Source organism: Glycine max, chromosome 4, assembly GCF_000004515.6.
Source record: "Glycine max cultivar Williams 82 chromosome 4, Glycine_max_v4.0, whole genome shotgun sequence".
Taxonomy (NCBI): domain Eukaryota; kingdom Viridiplantae; phylum Streptophyta; class Magnoliopsida; order Fabales; family Fabaceae; genus Glycine; species Glycine max.
In genome coordinates, this window is record NC_016091.4 from 4,963,664 (window position 1) to 4,980,192 (window position 16,529).

Here is a 16,529-nt window from a genome sequence, read left to right on the forward strand (position 1 = left end):
TTTAAATATTTATCTTATCTTCTACTTCACTTTAGACACATGGGGACAATACTTTACTACTTGACAAATTGAGTACACTTGTCAATGAGTTAACAAATCTCCAATGTAACTCCCAAGTTAAAAGGCCTAACTTGCTATTTATGGTTAAATTAATCATTAAGACGCAAACTTTTTAAGAACTATACCACGGGGTGTTTTGATTTTAATAATCATTTTTAAATGTCGTCTTCAATTTTTCACAAGGATACACTATATTGCCCGCAAATAACAGAGAAACATGCATCAATAACAAGATAAAAGAGATGCAATGACATTCAAGTTAAGCTCAGGATATCATGCAGTACTCCTAACTCGCTGGCATTCAAAGAAACATCCACGAACGAGAGTGATATCTACACTGAATTCATTAAGTTAAAGGAAATGTACAAAAGAGACACTAATAGTGTTGTCTAACAAAGTTGGGTTTCAAATTTAAGATTTATGCCCATGCTAAAGAGCTCCTGGCATAATAACTTTGCCCCATACGGGACATGGGCCACCACAATGTCATCCGCAGATTCACAGTGACGGCAATAAGGTCCTCGTATTTTCCGTCCACCAGACACTGGCCGCAAGATCACATTTGCAACTTTTTTGCATTTGCTGCAGATGTGAATCTGAGAGGAGTCACTGAGTGTAAACAGGCGTTCATACAGGTTGGCTGATGCACCATGAGCTATTAGGCAATCACGCTCCATCTCACCGAACTTGATACCTCCAAATCGTTTTCTGTCAGCTACAGGCTGTCGGGTCAACGGGTGAACTGGACCAGTGTTCCGGAATTTCACTTTGTCTTCAGACATATGGTGCAGACGTTGGTAAAATGTTGGTCCCATAAAAATGAGTGATCGAACCATCTCACCAGTCCTTCCATTGTATACCCTCTCATTTCCCCATCTTGAAAACCCAGCTCTGTCATATTCTCAAAAGGAACGTGGGTGAGGGCTCAGTAAAACAAGAACAAGTTACATGACAACTTAAAAGTGAAATTAGGCAAAATAATTCTTAATTTTAAAGCGAGACTAGAGAAAAGACAAGAAACCATCTACAACTTTGAAGACATAGGCAAATAAAAAACATCAGTCATACAGCAAGCAAGGGCAGAAGCTGAAATGCAAGTTCCTCTTCTAAAGAATGGTTCACATAATACAAAACACGGTAATCCAAACTGCATTTTAAGTAAACTGAATGGTGTGATCAAACTGTACCTGTGAAGCTGTTCAGTAATGGCATCAACAGAAGGAGTGGAGAAAGGCGTAGCTTGTTTCAGTATACCACCACAAGCAATCCCCTTTCCTAAAGCAGCCTCTAGGAGTTGCCCAGGAGTTTGTCGTGAGGGAAATGCATGCGGATTTATGACAATATCAGGAACAATGCCTTGTCTTGTGAAAGGAAAATTTTCCTGAGACTCCAGAAATCCCAAAACTCCCTTTTGACCATGCATACTGGAGAACTTGTCTCCAAGAACTGGACTACGAACCTGCAACATTATTAAATAACAGATTTATCCGGTGATCAAATTTACGGTAGCTTTCAGTTGTGTAACAAAACATCCATGTTCGGATGATGCACAAATTAGTACGTTTTAATGCCCATCTACATGCATACAGTAAGTTATGTACGTTGCAGTAATTCCTAAAAGTTCATGCACAAGCATCTTCATTAAAGTAGTTTTGGGATTCACCAGTTACCTGTCTTAATGAAACCACAGCAAAATTTTTACCCTCGTCATTTGAAGACAGCACAACCTTTTGCACATAACCCCTTTCAGTGTGCTTTAACTTTACACTATTGTCTGCACCGGATTCAGCACACTTCCCAATAATAATATCACCGCTTTGGAGATTAGCGCCAACATATGGAAAGCCATCATCATCAAGGCTATCAACTCGGCCAATTTTACTTTGTAGCTTTGCAAAATTTACAATGTCTTCAGGTTTTCGCTTCTTATCTGAAGATTCCTTATTGTCAATTTCAGATTTGTAACTCCTTATGTGCTCAGACCTGAACATACCACGCTGCAGTGAAGCACGGTTCATCACCAGGGAATCCTCTTGATTGTATCCCAGATGTACATTGACAGCCACAATTGCATTCTGCCCATTATAGAATTCTGCCTTTGGAGGTATTTTACTTTGACCCAGTGAATGGTCTGGTTTTCCAAGACAATCTGAAGTCATTGTTCGAAAAAGGGGCTTTTGGGGATAGTGTAACTGGTGAGACAAAGTATCAACTCTAATGTTCGGGTTTGTTGTAGAAAAGCCAATTGCCTGTGAGGAGTGCTTCTGAGACTGGTAGAGCACCCTCCTTGCATGGTCATGATTAGCAAATGGTACAAGTGAACAGCTTAAACCCAATAAGAATGACATATCAAGTTCACAGTGAGTGTACTTTACAGATCGTTTTCCTTCTTTTCCAAATAAATACTCAACACCCCAGGCAGTACAACAGTCTTCCTCTTCTTCAGGTCCAATCAGCTCAATAACACCTTTGTCCAATAGAGACTGGAAAGAGTAACGGTCTGATTTAAATCCTTTAATCTTCAGTAGATTACCAACAACCAAAAGAGGACGTAGAATCCTTCCTGCATCAGAGTATATGCGCACTTCATGCTGAGATTGGTCTCTCTTGATTTCCACCTGCAATGGAAATTAGCTATCACCAGTCCTCACAGACATAAATTAAGCTATAAATTTATTAGCTGAATTAGTCTTAAGTTTCCAAACTTAAACAGTAACTATAAAATTTGTTCATAATTCATATATCATCTGCCCTGCAAAGGGACACAAAAACGACAAATTGATTCAGAGGCAGGGTGCCAGGAAACAATAGCATCATTCACAGAAAAAAAAATGAAAAAAAGGAAGTCCAAACAGTTAATCCAATCATGTGGAGCAGGTAAACCATATACAATGTCAGTCATTGGCAATCACAGCCCTCACAAAGACATAAACTAAGCAATAAAATTATTAGCTAATATTGACTTAAGTTTCCAAATGCTACTAACTAGATTTTACAGTTTAATGCTCAAATTAAAAACATACAACAATAACAAAAGCCATTTCTCACAAGGTGAGATCCACTACATGGGTCAAACTAAAAGAATGTTTTAAAATATTAAAAAAATGACTAGTAGAGCCTACAAAACCACTTAAAATGGGATATTAAAAGTAAACCTGATGAGGCAGCTCATTTCTGCGTCTTCTACTTCGTAGCTCTGCCACAAACGAACTGGAATCGGGACACACTCCAACCCAATCACCATTTAGGAGGACTTTGTCCATGCTGCCAAGATGAGTGGAAGTATCATCAACAAGTTCTTGCATTCCACAATCCACCAATTTTAGCAGTATAGATTCAGTTACGTCAGTTACATCAGTACTTACTAATCCTGTGACAGACAAATTTTTTACTAGTCCACAATTTTCACCATCTGGGGTAGTGAGGAAACAAACCTTGCCCCAGTGAGAAGGATGCCTGCAACCACAAACTTCTGTTATAATAAATGAAAGCAAAAAGTAAAGGAAAAAATAGCTGTAAAGAATATTTTAGTTGTCTAACACACTTTGCACTGCACAACTGCAGAAAGAAAACAACAATAATAAAGAAAAGAACTAAAATAGACAAAGCTTATAGTGACTCACGGATATCTAGCATCCCCAACTTTTCCTGTGTACTGGACCTGCTGCCTTGCTCTTCTTAACTCAGCCATGGTTTGCAAGGGATTAGTGCGCCCAACATTTGCAACCACACCTGAGATCCTTTCCATCCTCTTATACGGATGTGACCACGCTCCTGTTGAAAATGCCCTTTGCAAGCCATTTGTAATTATGGACGCGTCAAGATAATGTTCAATTGGGCGTACGTCCCTATCTCCATAAAGGTCTCTCTGCAAAGCCTTTGCCATTCGCTTCCGAGCATGTGCAACATGCACTTTCAACTCACGGTCAAGAAGCTCACTGGCCAATTCAAGCCTCTTATTTCGAAAATCATCCCTGTTGTCGCATTTTCTGCGGCCAGTATAAGCCAGCAAGAGACCTTTCACCATATATGCAAGGAAGCGCGCCTTTCTATTTAAACCACTAATTCCAGGAAAGACATACATTTCAAGGCACTCCTGCATAGATTCCGAAGGTGGAAATTGAACACTTTTTACACATTTTTCTAAATATTGAACAGCATTCCTAACTCTTCGAAATGCTCCACATTTCTCATCAGCATCACGAACAGATGCAAAGAGGATATTCTGAATTCTGACATCATCATTGCCACAACCAATGAGATCTACAATCTCTTTGTCAGATGAGACACCGAGAGCAAAAAACAGTACCCACACAGGAACCTCAACAGACAAAAAATATACAGTAAGACACATGTCCCCATTCTCCACTTCTTCACTCCTGGAATTGCCTACCAGTTTAATAACCATCCTGTTTCTCTTCATCTGTGACTTGTAGGCAATCATCCACCCTGGACTGTTCATAACCCATAGCCTCTTTAAATACAGTTGCTCCTGTGCAATAAAAGTCTGCAACAATTTTTCGCACAAAACAAATTCATATCATTAGCACACAATAAATCAGAAACTATGTTAAATATAACCTTAAAAGTAGTTATTGTAAAACTCAACAAATTTATCATACATGGTTATTTCTGACGGATTAACACTGAAAAACCTTTACAGACTTAACAGTATCAGTATATATACTATTTTCTGAAGACCTACAAAAATCAAAACCCAAGAATACTACAAATTGAAATACAACAAGCTGAAGAGACGAACCTTCTCTGCACCCTTAACGATAAAATAACCTCCATGGTCAAATTCATCATCATCTTTTTCCGCGTCTTTCATCCAGCACAAATCAGACTTGACCATGACTGGCAATCTCCCAATGATGATTTCCCTCTCGTCTTCCTTCATAATCTCTCTATCAAGGAACTCCTCTTTCCCAGTCTTGAACTTATCACTCCGAACCTTCTTCGGAACATACACCTACAAAATCCACACACAACATCACAAATTAAATTGCTCCAACAAAGCAACAAACCTACATTACACGGCATCACTCCATTTTGCCCAACCTGAACTTTAACTTGGATTTTGACTTTGGAAGCGTAGGTCATCCTCTGGATTCTCGCGTGTCTCGGAAGCATCTTGAACTCCTGCGCATTCCCTTCACCGCCCCAGAACATGGGCTTGTCGAGCTTCACCTTGCCGAACTTAACGGAGGCGTAACGGAAGTGTTCGTTTTCTCCCTTCTTGGAGGGGTCAAAACCGGGAGTTACGACTAGGTCTCCGAAGGAGTCGAAGGTGTTTTGGAGGCCGATGGCGACGAAGTGGTTAAAGGAGTTGATCTGGTGGCTGATCAGACCGTACTCGTCGAAGAACAGCATCGACGCTTTCTTGCACCAGTATTTCACCATGTCTTCGCCGAGTTCTTCAAGGATTTCGGAGTTCGTAGGGTCTAGGTCGACGTCGCCGAGGTCGTCGTCGTCGTCGTCGTCGTCGTCGTCGATGTCCATCGCAGCAGCGGACAGCCCCACCTTGGTGCCGTCCTTGCTGGAACCTACGTGACCCATGCCGAACGATCAATGCCTTTGCTGCAGCAATGGAATTTAGGGTTTTAGTTTAGGTCTCTCTCTCTCTGCACCAATGTGAGTGAGTGTGAGTGACTGTGAACAACGCGAGCAGTTTCGATTTCCTGGAAATGAAAGTTATGAAACGCTTGTGGCAATCTGGGGTGATAGGGAGGGGTATATGTGGTAAAGCACCAACTCTTGACTTCTCACTTGTCCCAAGTGAAGTCAATACTTTCTCCGTTTCTCGTTCGCTGAAAGGAAAACGGAAAGACGCATGTGTCCTCGGGCCAGGACAATTGGACTCGTACCCATTTTAAACATGAAAAACTTTAACTTTTCTCTGGCTGCTGGGACTCTCCAATTGGTCCACAAAACTCTATAAGTCATTAGTCTCATACATCCGCAAATAAGAGTGGTTATGACTCAGACTCCAATTAACAAACTTAAATGGATATCCTAATAACATGTTATACACAAAGTAGGTCAGCTAAATTAGCAGCCACATACATGTGTCATATTTCAATTCCGAAGTGGCCAATAAAGTTAAGAGGCAAAAGACGATTAAGAGGTATGGTGAAGCTCCAATGTATAACTAAGGACAAAACTTATATGCAACTATGCATATCCTTAAATACTTCTGATATTGCTCACTTATCAACATAGAATTTTACTTCAGTGACTTATGGTGCTCTTTAATGTAAAATTTTATTATGTAAATTATGGAAGTAAAACTCCAATTCTAATTAAAGATCAATATACCTAAAGCACTTACATAATTGCATCTAATCTTTGTTCTATAACTAATATGTACATAGAATTTCATTAGCAAGAGAGATACTTTTCTAAATACATAGATGTGAAAGGGTGTGTAGTGAGTGACTAACCATAAAATATAGGAAAGATGAGACAATTATAGTGGAGTATTTGGGCCAATATGTGGTTCCACCATCAATGGCATTATGGAAGTAAATCTTACCCCGCTGTTAACCATTTTTATGATAGATGAATTGTTTAAGTTCACAACATAAGTTAGATAAGTCATCAAGTTGGAGCCACCCCATTGAATAGGTCTTGTCATTGTCATTTGGGACCCTAACAAGACTATGGAGTTGGAGTTAAGTTGGGAATTGTGAGTCAAAATAAGAATAGAATCTCAAATCCCTAACTTAAATGTGTGTGAGTGGTGTAAGTCTGACAAAATGTACATATGGGACAAGAGAGGAAATCCTCCTAAAAAATGGAAATAAATAGGAAGCCAAAGTAGCTCAAAGGAACAATTAGGCTTTTCAATGAACCTTATTTTCACACTCTCAATATAATGTGTTGTTCAAAATCTAGAAATTCAAGTAAGATATTAATTTAATTGTAATCCACGTGACAACATCAGTTTATTATTGAGTTGTTGATCCCTTTAACACCCACATATCCTTGTATAATTATTATATACTCTTTTATGTTTTATTTTTGTTTTGGCAGGCTATTGATCCAAACACTGAGCTTGTTTGCATTTATGATTCTACAAGACCTTTGGTATTATCAATATATGTGAAAAAGATATGGGTTCAAAAAGTTTCTCTAGCTCAAATTTAAAGTGCATTGCTTTTGATTTTTCTTAAAGTTAAATATTCATGAAGGAAATTCAACAATGTTACATCAGTTGGGTGTGAGTGAGATACAGAAGAATTCATGTCTTCCACCAGCAATATAGTCAGGAAAATGTCAATTCTATGTTTCTGTTAATGCTTGTTTTGGGGAAACATGCTCTTACTATCATATTGGAGATGTATTTATTTGTGAGAAGATTGGATAAGTTCATGGTGAGAACACTATCTATGACAATGATCCTTTGTACTTTAATTTTTTAACATTTTTTCAACATTAAATTTTAAATCATTTGATCTGGGCCAGAGCCTATAATTTGCATTTATTTTCTAGTTTGTGACAATACATGTAGAGAAGTAGTTATGGATCCCACAAACGAGCTTTTGGTCTATACAATATCGAGGCACTATTTTGATAAATTATTGTCGCCTTCGAAAATAGAGCTTGATACTATTAAGAATGAAAGTCCTTTAACATAATTTTTTTATATTGTTTACTGTAATACATATACATGTATGTACAATTTTATTAAAGGGCCAATATCTATTATAAACTTATAATCTTAAAGTTAAACTTATTTATCAAAATTAAGTTAATGACTCCTTTTATATAACTTATCTTCCTAATGGTTTCTTATTCTTTTGAAATTTTAGGAGCAACAACAAGGTGGTGTGACTGATGAGGTAGAGCCATTTATGGGATCTGGCCGTTTTGATAAACTTATCTCTTTGGCTTTTGTTTCCTTTCTTTTGGGGGAATCAACTTGCACATGCATCTTTTTTTTTTTTACTCATCTTTTTCATTTTAACAACACGAGCTTATTCATTGGGATACAATTGTGCTGATGAAAAGGAGCTTGAAGCTACTTTGAGGTTTTGCTGATCCCCACTTTGAGCTCTTTTGAAGTGGATGATCCTATGTTTCATCATTTACCTATCTAGTATTTAACATTAAATATTTTGTAGTTTCTCATGACAAAAGAATATTTGCTTAGTCTCAAATTGTAAAACTCTACTTTTGTATTGTCTTTTATATTAATAGTGTATCATCTATGTTTTAATGATAGTTGAATTCAGTAGAAAAAAATTTATTTTCTCGTTAGTACAATTGTTGGTTCTTTATGTTACAAAAGTGATCATTTGTGTGACATTTTTATATTGGTATTCACCAAAATAATTTTTTTTCCCAAAGTCATTACTTCCACTCAAAACTCAAAAGGCTTGATTGTGTTTCTCTTCCCTCCCTACCTTTGTGGGCTCTCTCTCTCCATAAACATTAAAAAAATAAAAATTTAATGTACATCGATTTCTAGAAAATCGTCTTAGAATTTATTCTTTTTTTAATATGTTAAAACAAAAAATAAAAATTTTACAGCGATTTCTAAAACAACCGATGTAGAAACCAAGATTCAAAGATGATTAAAAACTATCGTGAAAAATGTGAAATAATCATCTTTGAAAGACTAATTTATAATAGCGCATTCAAATTTGTAAATTCATGATTCACCATGTTTCGTAATCATGGACAGCTATCAAAAAAGAAATGGTTTGCAAGACAGCTATCAAAAAAGAAATGGTTTGCAAGAGTCAAATTCTCAATACTTTTTTGCATAATATTATGGGAACCGTTTTATCCAACCATATGTAAAGCTTTCTAAAAAGTTATATAATATTATTATCTGAACTCACATCCATAAGAAACCAGCAATAAACAACCACATAAGAAACTGATCTTTTAAATTAAACAATGACACCATATTCATTTCTTAAGATTGATTGCATTGAAATGGCTTCAGTCTAAGCGGTTTAGTAAGTACTCGACTTCAACATTTTTTGTGAGGGGTATTAACCATTTCTGGTACAAGAGAGAAACTACTGATGGATCAACCTTGTATGTTATTCCCTTGACATCACGATCAAGGCTCACTTCCTGCCCAAACACCATGGCCTTCTTTTTAACCCTCTTCACCACCATCTCTTCAACGCTCTCATATGTTAACAATTTCATCAATGCTCCTTTGTCCTGCAAAAACCAAACATTAATTTACCGTTTCAACTTTTACATGTACAACAGCATAAAGTCAAAAACCAACAAAAGTTATAGTGCTTGAAAGTTGAAAATGATCATAGCGTAGAAATAATGTAATGACCAAGGTTTTTTTTTTTTTTTGAAAAGGTCTGCATGCAATTACGACAACATTAAAGTTTTTAGAGGTTTCTGATACCTCAATTACGGTTGCATGAGCCACGTTTGTGCACAATTTTCTGCTATATAAAAAATTGGGATGGATCTGTAAATAAGGATCACAATTTAAAACCTTGGTAATGACCAATTGTCTAATTTTTCACAGGAAATTAAGGTCAGTATCCACAAGCCTGGCTCCTTGTTCCCAAAAGTTGAAGAAATATACCTAACTAGCAAGCTCTCTCCATTCACTAGCTAGCCACTACTATTGTTAAGATAAAACATTGCATATATACCTTAGCACGAATTAAAGGCTCATAGCCTTGAGGAGATTCTCTGAATTTGGCCTCACCAACAAACTTTCCGTAATGAATCCTTCTAGAGATGGCCTGCAGATATTTTATGGAATAAAGTTACACTGTCACAAGTCACGGCCAAACTCTAGTTTAGGCCATTGATGTAGTAATTTCTTTCATTGAGTTGGACCAAAACACATTCACCAAAATGAAAGTTGGTTAAAAAATATGGTTCTGCATAACTTCACTCGTTAACATACTCATAAAAGAACTTCCACAGGAAATCTTACCTGCAACAATGAAAGATCGGTAGCAGCAGTTTGCGCATAGTTGCCATCATCACCAGAAGCAACAAACATTGGAAGCAGCTCATCAAAGTACAGTTTCCATATGGCATTGTTTATGTTGATCATAGCGGCTGCAGGATGCAAAAACTAAAAACAACGTTAAGAGATACTCTTCCAACCAACTAGGTAGATGGGCAAATCATGCAACAGTTTTTGCCGAATTACCTGTGAGAAGGGGTAACGTGGCACAACCGAAGGTGGTAAATTTTCTGGGAAGAAAGGATTTTCTTCAGGGTTAATGTACCTTCCTGCCTGTCACAAACCATATCATCAATTCAAAACAAAAAAATTGGTAAGCCTTAATATAAAAAACAATAAGCTATATAAATAATTATTTTACAAGGTTTTAAAACCCATCCACAACCACAATTGCAGCTGTAAGTTTAAGGTTAACTGGTCTGAATGTGATCACGTCAGCCTAGTTAACCTTAATGTGATCTCCATAATTACATCATGACCACATTTGAGGCTATATCAGCTTCACTAGGGTTTTTGAGATCTCTGATCACATCACTACCACAATGTGACCATATCAGTCTCACCAAGGTTTTTGAGATCTCCGTTCTCACATCGTGACCACACCGCCTCATTTGTCTAGAATATACTACCATAAAACCACAACTACAATTTAAAATTTCGATAATTCTAGTCCAATTTCAAGCCTATAGTAGTAATAATAATGATGATGATACTTAAAAGCTGAGTAAAGAAGAATACCAATTGACATGATTTCACAGTCACTTGGTAAATTAAAGTGGCAAGGCAAACACAATACATAAGGAAAATTGAGAAGGCAAAGTAAAAGGTACCTTAGCTTGAATGGCCTCGGTGTGGCGAACGAGAAAATCGAGCAATGTGCCACGAAATTGGGGAATGGAAGTGTAACTTTGATTGTAGGTTGGAGAATTTAAGGGGAACCTTGCTCTCTCGATCAAACCAAATATGATGGTGTCTTCTTGTCTAACCAAAGACGCTCTCGCTGAATCTACCGTATAGTTATACTCTGCTTTCGCCATTTTGTAACTCTCCCTACAACTTGCCAACGTAAGAAACAGCACTAGGAATCGAAGCATCATGTTATTGTTTCAGGACTACTCAACACCACAGTTAACAGGACAATACAGTAACGATTGATAGAAAATTAAGACCAAAGAAAACAATGTCTTCTTATTATATGCATGAAACCGCAAAGGTCAATTCATCGGTCAACGCTACCCAAATGTTTGACACTATTTGTTCTGCAACTGCAAGTAATAACATTATGTCTTTATTAGTTTGGCACTCATAAAAGGAAAGATATTGTAGTATTAATGGTATGCATCAACATGGAATGAAAAAGCCAAAATTGCTTTATGCCTTTATCTATTAGGCACGGATAAGAATAGATTTGGTTGTGACTATTGGAATGGGATTAAAACTTTGGGTCATGCTGACTAAGAAATTAAAAGAGAAAATAATTGATTGGTAATCATATAGGAGGGCATTAAAAAATTACAGGAAAATGTACTTTTATGCATCTTAATAAAATAAAAATCACACTAATTAACATTTTTCTAAAACTTAAATTAAACTCAATTGTTTTCCAAAAGGTAAAATAAAAGAAAATTGTAAAGTGGCGTTTGATAAGAGATAAATTTTTTTATATCCAAAAAATATGATTTTTGGAGATGTTGATTCTAGGAAATGTATAAAATATGTTTGATTAATTTTAATATGTTTCCTCGAAATTAAAAATTTATATAAGGCGGTATTTGGTAGAGGAAAAATTATTTCATAATCTCGGAAAATATGATTACTGATCAAGTCTATTCCTCAGAATGAGTAAAATGTTTGGTTACTTTTAATATGTTTCATGAAAATTAAAAATATATGTAAAATATATAGTTAAAATTTTCCTTCCACTCTAAAAAGGTAGATTTCTAATCTCCTTCTTGGGAATGTTTTTGGAAAAAAATGAGTTAAAATTGATTCCTGAAAATTATAATTTCTTGACAATTTTTTTTATTAATTGCATGTCAAATCATAATTTTTCACTTTAAAATTCCTTAAAAACTTTCCGTTTATCAATTACCTCCTAAAATAAGTAATTAAAAAAAATTTCCCACTTGAAAAAATTGAATTGTTTCTTCTCTCCTTAGAAATGTTTTTTTAATAAAAAAATAAGTTGAAATTAATTATTAGAAATCATAATTTCCTGATAATTTTTTTTATTAATTGCAAATCAAGAGAATCATAATTTTTCATCTTAAAGATTACTTTGAAAAGTAAAATCTTTCCGTACCAAACACCCCAAGTGGAAGAAACAGAAAGAAGAGCGGGAAAGAGATTCGTTTCAGACACAACAATGCATCTGCGTCCCCACACAACAAGAAACCCTCCTATCCTCCATTCGTTCCATTTTCCTTTTCAGTTTTCACGTGAATATGAACGTTTCATTAATAGCCACAGGATAATAATATACTATTGATTTTTATTTTATTTTCTGGGAAAAGTCGTCGGAGATTGTCAATGAGTGGAATGTTTTTATTAATTACTATGATATTTATTTAAGTATGATATTTATTTATACTTTGCTTTCTGATAAGAGTAACATAAACACAATGGCCATTTTAACTACATCCCTCGCGATTCCATCATGATCTCAAATAATTTTTTTAATGAATAAATTCAACTCCCGGATTCAAAGATAACTTTTTTTAAGGGTGAAAGCTGGATTTTATTCCAAAAAGAGAATCAGAAATAAAAACATCACCAGTGAGAAAATGTTCCACTTGAATCTTGATAGAGAATTTCCTAATTCCATTACTTATCACGAAAATGAAAAGCAAGAAGCTAATTTACGGGCAATTCTATTACCCAATCTTCTTGTAAAACTGCGTGTAACTGACTGAAATCCCGTGCTCAAAGCATAGCAATCTTCAACAATCCTCCGAAAGTAGCTTCGATATTTATTATTGTTGTTCTTCCAATGTAGGAGTAATCAGTAGCAATCAAGAACGACTTTTAAAACAATTTAAAAGAATATATTCAAACTACATTATAAAGGAATATATATCTCTCTGTGGGTTCAGAGATATTGAAACAAGTACCATTCCCCCAAGGGCCAACTCTATTGTTTTTATTATAAAAGATACAAAAGGACAAAGAATATAAAGGTGTTACTGTGTTGTTGTTGTTTTTTTTTTTTTTTTTTTTACTACAGGTGTCACTGAGGTTAAGTAAAGAATATAAAAGAGATGCTTGGATAAAATAAAGTTTTGCTAATGGAAACTGAAATTCTGCCACATGTAATCAAGACATAAATCGTACTACTTATTTTTGGTTCAGAAGCACACATTAAAAGAGATATAAACTTATTATTGTACTGCCTCAAGTATCTTAGAATATTTTAATATAAAACAAACTTTTATAATTGAATGACAAATTTCACAACTGAGTTCCAAAATATTTGCTTATGGTGCACATAATGAAATCAAGTCTCGGTAGAGAAAGAAAATTATACTGTCTTTGAACAAGATAAGGATCTTACAAACTACTATAGATGCGATTGTCTACCAATAGCTGTGGGGAGTCAAAAGCTTGAGTTTTGTTACATCCAACAAATTTCACTGCAGTAGCTTACAGTCACCCAACTTCAATCTTAACATAAGAAGAAATCTCAAAAGGCTCCAACGTTCACACATCTTATGTAGTGCTCTACAATGGAAAACAATTTTGACCCCCTTCAATTTCTGTTCTCTCATTGAAAATCATCCTCCAAACCACTATTTACTCCAGAGGACTAAACCAAAATTTTGAAGAAAAAAGAAAATGAAGCAACAGGTCATGAAACTGTACTCCTGATAACAATATTTTGATGGCTTAATCAACATCACTCTTTCATAAAAACTATCCTACAAGTTGACTCAACTTCAAAGAGATCTCAGGATCAAGTGGGAAAGTGAACCGAGAAGTTTCTGGAAGATGTTGTGAGATAAGTTGTGCAGTGTCTTTCCACCAAGTAACCTCTATCTCTTTCTTAATAAGCTTTTGCGTGGTACATTCTAATGCAGACTCCAGCTCTGTTATCCGTTCTTCCAGTCTTGCTTCAAGCAGTTCATGCAACTTTCTCTCCAATTCAATTGGAGGAACTCCAAATGATACATCATAATTTGCTCTTTGAGGTTCCATTATTATTTCACCAAAACTTGAACTATGGCTTTTTGAACTAGAATCATCAAGAGCTACCTGCAAATTCCTGTTTTCAGCAATTCTGGAATATAACTAATAACTGATAAGTGAAGTAAAAATTAACACAAGTGTAATCAAATAATTTTACTTACAACCTGCATAAAAGGGTCAGCTTAAAATCAATAGCATGCAAAAAAGAAATGCAGCATATAGCCGCAAAAATAGTATAAAGTTCATAATTCTAGAAGCAGTATTTGGTAGTATAAGGACTTTTCAGTGAAGCTTCATCTAGATGTTGACTTTCAACAGATTGAAGAGACTATTCTCAAAATGATTTTTGAAAGGTTTATGGATCTATCAGTATCTGCACAAAAGTATTGAAAGAATAGCAACCCATAGTCATACCAAGTTGTACTAAAAATGTAATAGCAGAAGAAAATGACTAAATTGAGATCTAACTGATGTAAATTTATACCCTCGGTTGATTAAGCATTAATCAATAAAACAAAGTTGTTCATTGCTATCAGCATCAGGAAAAGGTAATTAGGAGGAATCAAACTATGAAACAATCTACCTTTACTCCCTCATGTTGTGCATCATCAAATCCAGCTTCTCCATCCAAATACATCTGCAACCGTTGTAACTCAATTTCAAATTCTGCCTGGAGCTCATTTATCTCTTCTGCACATTCATCTTGTTCGCTTATGTTATATTCCAGAAAACAATTAGGAACCATATCGCCTTTTGACTCTGGTTGAACATATTGTGTATTTGAATGAATAGAAAGATGACTACTAGAGCTGGAAACTTCTTGAATATCAGTTATGGAAAGGGCAAGAGCATCACTTTGTTTCAATGGCTTAAGAAGTGCATCTTTACTTTGCAGTTCTCCTTTCGCATTTTGAAGGAGCATTTCCATTTCTTTCCGCAGCTCAACCATCTTGCCAAGCTCATTTTTACTTGCTGCAATCAGATATAGCAAACCACAACCAACCCCTAGCTTAAAAGATGTATCACTCTGATGTAACTGTCCTGCTGCAGAACATCAACAACATCATATAGTTAATTACAAAAACCAGGGGAGAGTTATAAAAAGCTGTGGAACTGTGGAGAGAAAGAAAGGAGCAAAGCCAACGAAAGAGTAAAAGTGTAAAAATATTTTGTCTTTTTCATCCCTAAGACCCTAACAGAGAAACAAACATTAGTTTCTCGTGTATCTGTAGAATTGATATTCCAAAAACAAAAAGATAGAAAAGAAATTCAGTAGTAAAAGGAAAATCATAACTATGGGAAGAATTCTATTGTCATACGCATACAAGCTTAGTAATTGCTGAAGCTGATATAATACATAAGTGATGTCTGAATAAGATATAACATTATTTGGAAGAGAACAAGTGAGACATTCGAGACAATACACGAATCACATAGCACTCCAGATACAATCAATTCCAATAATCAAGAGCAAATCCAAACAGCACGGTCAAACACTAGTACAATTAAGAACTAATCAGGAAATCAGACCTTACTATAGAGACAACAGAAACGAGTTAAGCACACGCAGTAACAGTTAGGTATATTTTGAGGTTAAGAATATTAAATTAGTTAATAAACAAAATTAAATTGTAAATAACCACATGTTCTTACTCGAATCGTCGCTTCCTTTAAGTTCGTTCGTCAGCGACGACGACGACGGCGCCTCCAAATCACCGGTCTCGTTCTGGCGCCGTTGCTGGAGTCGGAGCCCCTTGGTCGGCCGCAGCGGCGCGAGCAACGAAGCAACGAGCCTCCGAGGCGAAAAGCATTTGGTGGACGGTGTTTCTCGGACGCCGTCCATGAAATCAACGGCGTCGCCGTCGTGATCTTCGTCGGCGAGAAGAATATCCGCGACGCGTAAACGGCGATGGACGGAGTGAGAGTGAGCGAAGGGACAGAAATTAAGATTTGGGGATTTAAAGAAGGCGTGTTTCTGTTTCATTGACATTAAATTCGTTGATGATAACGATCGATTCAACTTCTAAGGTGTCCCTTAGGAGCCTATTTTTGGTTTTTGGAGGGAAAACTTGAGTTCCTGTTCTTCTCCTTCTCTTCTCTGTCCCTTCAATTCCACTCACGTATTAACTATTAACAACGAAGATAAAGACGATAATTATATAATAGTAGTATTCATTGGTTTTTTTAAAAAAAAAAATTACACATTTAGTTTCATAATTTTTATCTAGTTGTTATAATTTTGAAAGTGTTTTTTTTTAAAAATATATAAACTAAAAAGATAAAAATAATGAAACTATAACAACCAAATAAATAATTT

General features: G+C 35.8%; 3 protein-coding genes across 5 annotated transcripts; all 3 read right to left on the minus strand.

Annotated features, from left to right (window-relative positions):
- Window positions 1–386: 386 nt before the first annotated feature.
- LOC100815934 (DNA-directed RNA polymerases IV and V subunit 2) lies at window positions 387–5,901 on the minus strand. Its single transcript, XM_003523622.4, has 7 exons — window positions 5,125–5,901; window positions 4,823–5,035; window positions 3,684–4,567; window positions 3,216–3,516; window positions 1,731–2,678; window positions 1,248–1,519; window positions 387–951 (listed from the first exon to the last, which is right to left on the minus strand). The coding sequence occupies exons 1-7, from the start codon at window positions 5,620–5,622 to the stop codon at window positions 450–452; spliced, it is 3,618 nt and encodes a 1,205-aa protein (XP_003523670.1). The 5' UTR covers window positions 5,623–5,901; the 3' UTR covers window positions 387–449.
- Window positions 5,902–8,815: 2,914 nt separating this feature from the next.
- LOC100791095 (chorismate mutase 2) lies at window positions 8,816–11,359 on the minus strand. Of its 2 annotated transcripts, XM_006578053.3 has the most exons (6): window positions 10,861–11,359; window positions 10,217–10,303; window positions 9,995–10,138; window positions 9,705–9,797; window positions 9,449–9,514; window positions 8,816–9,246 (listed from the first exon to the last, which is right to left on the minus strand). In XM_006578053.3, the coding sequence occupies exons 1-6, from the start codon at window positions 11,125–11,127 to the stop codon at window positions 9,016–9,018; spliced, it is 888 nt and encodes a 295-aa protein (XP_006578116.1). In that variant the 5' UTR covers window positions 11,128–11,359; the 3' UTR covers window positions 8,816–9,015. The 2 variants fall into 2 exon arrangements, with proteins under 2 accessions (XP_006578116.1, XP_003522378.1); XM_003522330.4 differs by lacking the exon at window positions 9,449–9,514 and having other exon boundaries at window positions 10,861–11,354.
- A 2,177-nt stretch (window positions 11,360–13,536) lies between these two features.
- On the minus strand, window positions 13,537–16,348 carry LOC100795319 (protein POLAR LOCALIZATION DURING ASYMMETRIC DIVISION AND REDISTRIBUTION). 2 transcript variants are annotated; one of them, XM_014774488.3, is made up of 3 exons: window positions 15,866–16,348; window positions 14,796–15,253; window positions 13,537–14,278 (listed from the first exon to the last, which is right to left on the minus strand). In XM_014774488.3, exons 1-3 carry the CDS (start codon window positions 16,200–16,202, stop codon window positions 13,940–13,942), a joined length of 1,134 nt encoding a protein of 377 aa, XP_014629974.1. In that variant the 5' UTR covers window positions 16,203–16,348; the 3' UTR covers window positions 13,537–13,939. The 2 variants fall into 2 exon arrangements, with proteins under 2 accessions (XP_014629974.1, XP_003522383.1); XM_003522335.5 differs by having other exon boundaries at window positions 14,796–15,256; window positions 15,866–16,347.
- Between the last annotated feature and the right edge of the window lie 181 nt (window positions 16,349–16,529).

What these genes read in the sequence shown, in the direction of transcription:
- LOC100795319 (XM_003522335.5), bottom strand. Translation starts at nt 16,202, where the DNA reads ATGTCAATGAAACAGAAACACGCCTTCTTTAAATCCCCAAATCTTAAT. An exon ending in TAAAGGAAGCGACGATTCGA is followed by an intron (nt 15,257 to 15,865) that starts GTAAGAACATGT and finishes GATGTTCTGCAG; the next exon opens with CAGGACAGTTACATCAGAGT. An exon ending in CACAACATGAGGGAGTAAAG is followed by an intron (nt 14,279 to 14,795) that starts GTAGATTGTTTC and finishes AGGAATTTGCAG; the next exon opens with GTAGCTCTTGATGATTCTAG.
- LOC100815934 (XM_003523622.4), bottom strand. Translation starts at nt 5,622, where the DNA reads ATGGGTCACGTAGGTTCCAGCAAGGACGGCACCAAGGTGGGGCTGTCC. An exon ending in AAATCCAAGTTAAAGTTCAG is followed by an intron (nt 5,036 to 5,124) that starts GTTGGGCAAAAT and finishes TGGATTTTGTAG; the next exon opens with GTGTATGTTCCGAAGAAGGT. An exon ending in CTGTGGTTTCATTAAGACAG is followed by an intron (nt 1,520 to 1,730) that starts GTAACTGGTGAA and finishes ATAATGTTGCAG; the next exon opens with GTTCGTAGTCCAGTTCTTGG.
- LOC100791095 (XM_006578053.3), bottom strand. Translation starts at nt 11,127, where the DNA reads ATGATGCTTCGATTCCTAGTGCTGTTTCTTACGTTGGCAAGTTGTAGG. An exon ending in CCGAGGCCATTCAAGCTAAG is followed by an intron (nt 10,304 to 10,860) that starts GTACCTTTTACT and finishes GGTTTGTGACAG; the next exon opens with GCAGGAAGGTACATTAACCC. An exon ending in CCGATCTTTCATTGTTGCAG is followed by an intron (nt 9,798 to 9,994) that starts GTAAGATTTCCT and finishes AAATATCTGCAG; the next exon opens with GCCATCTCTAGAAGGATTCA.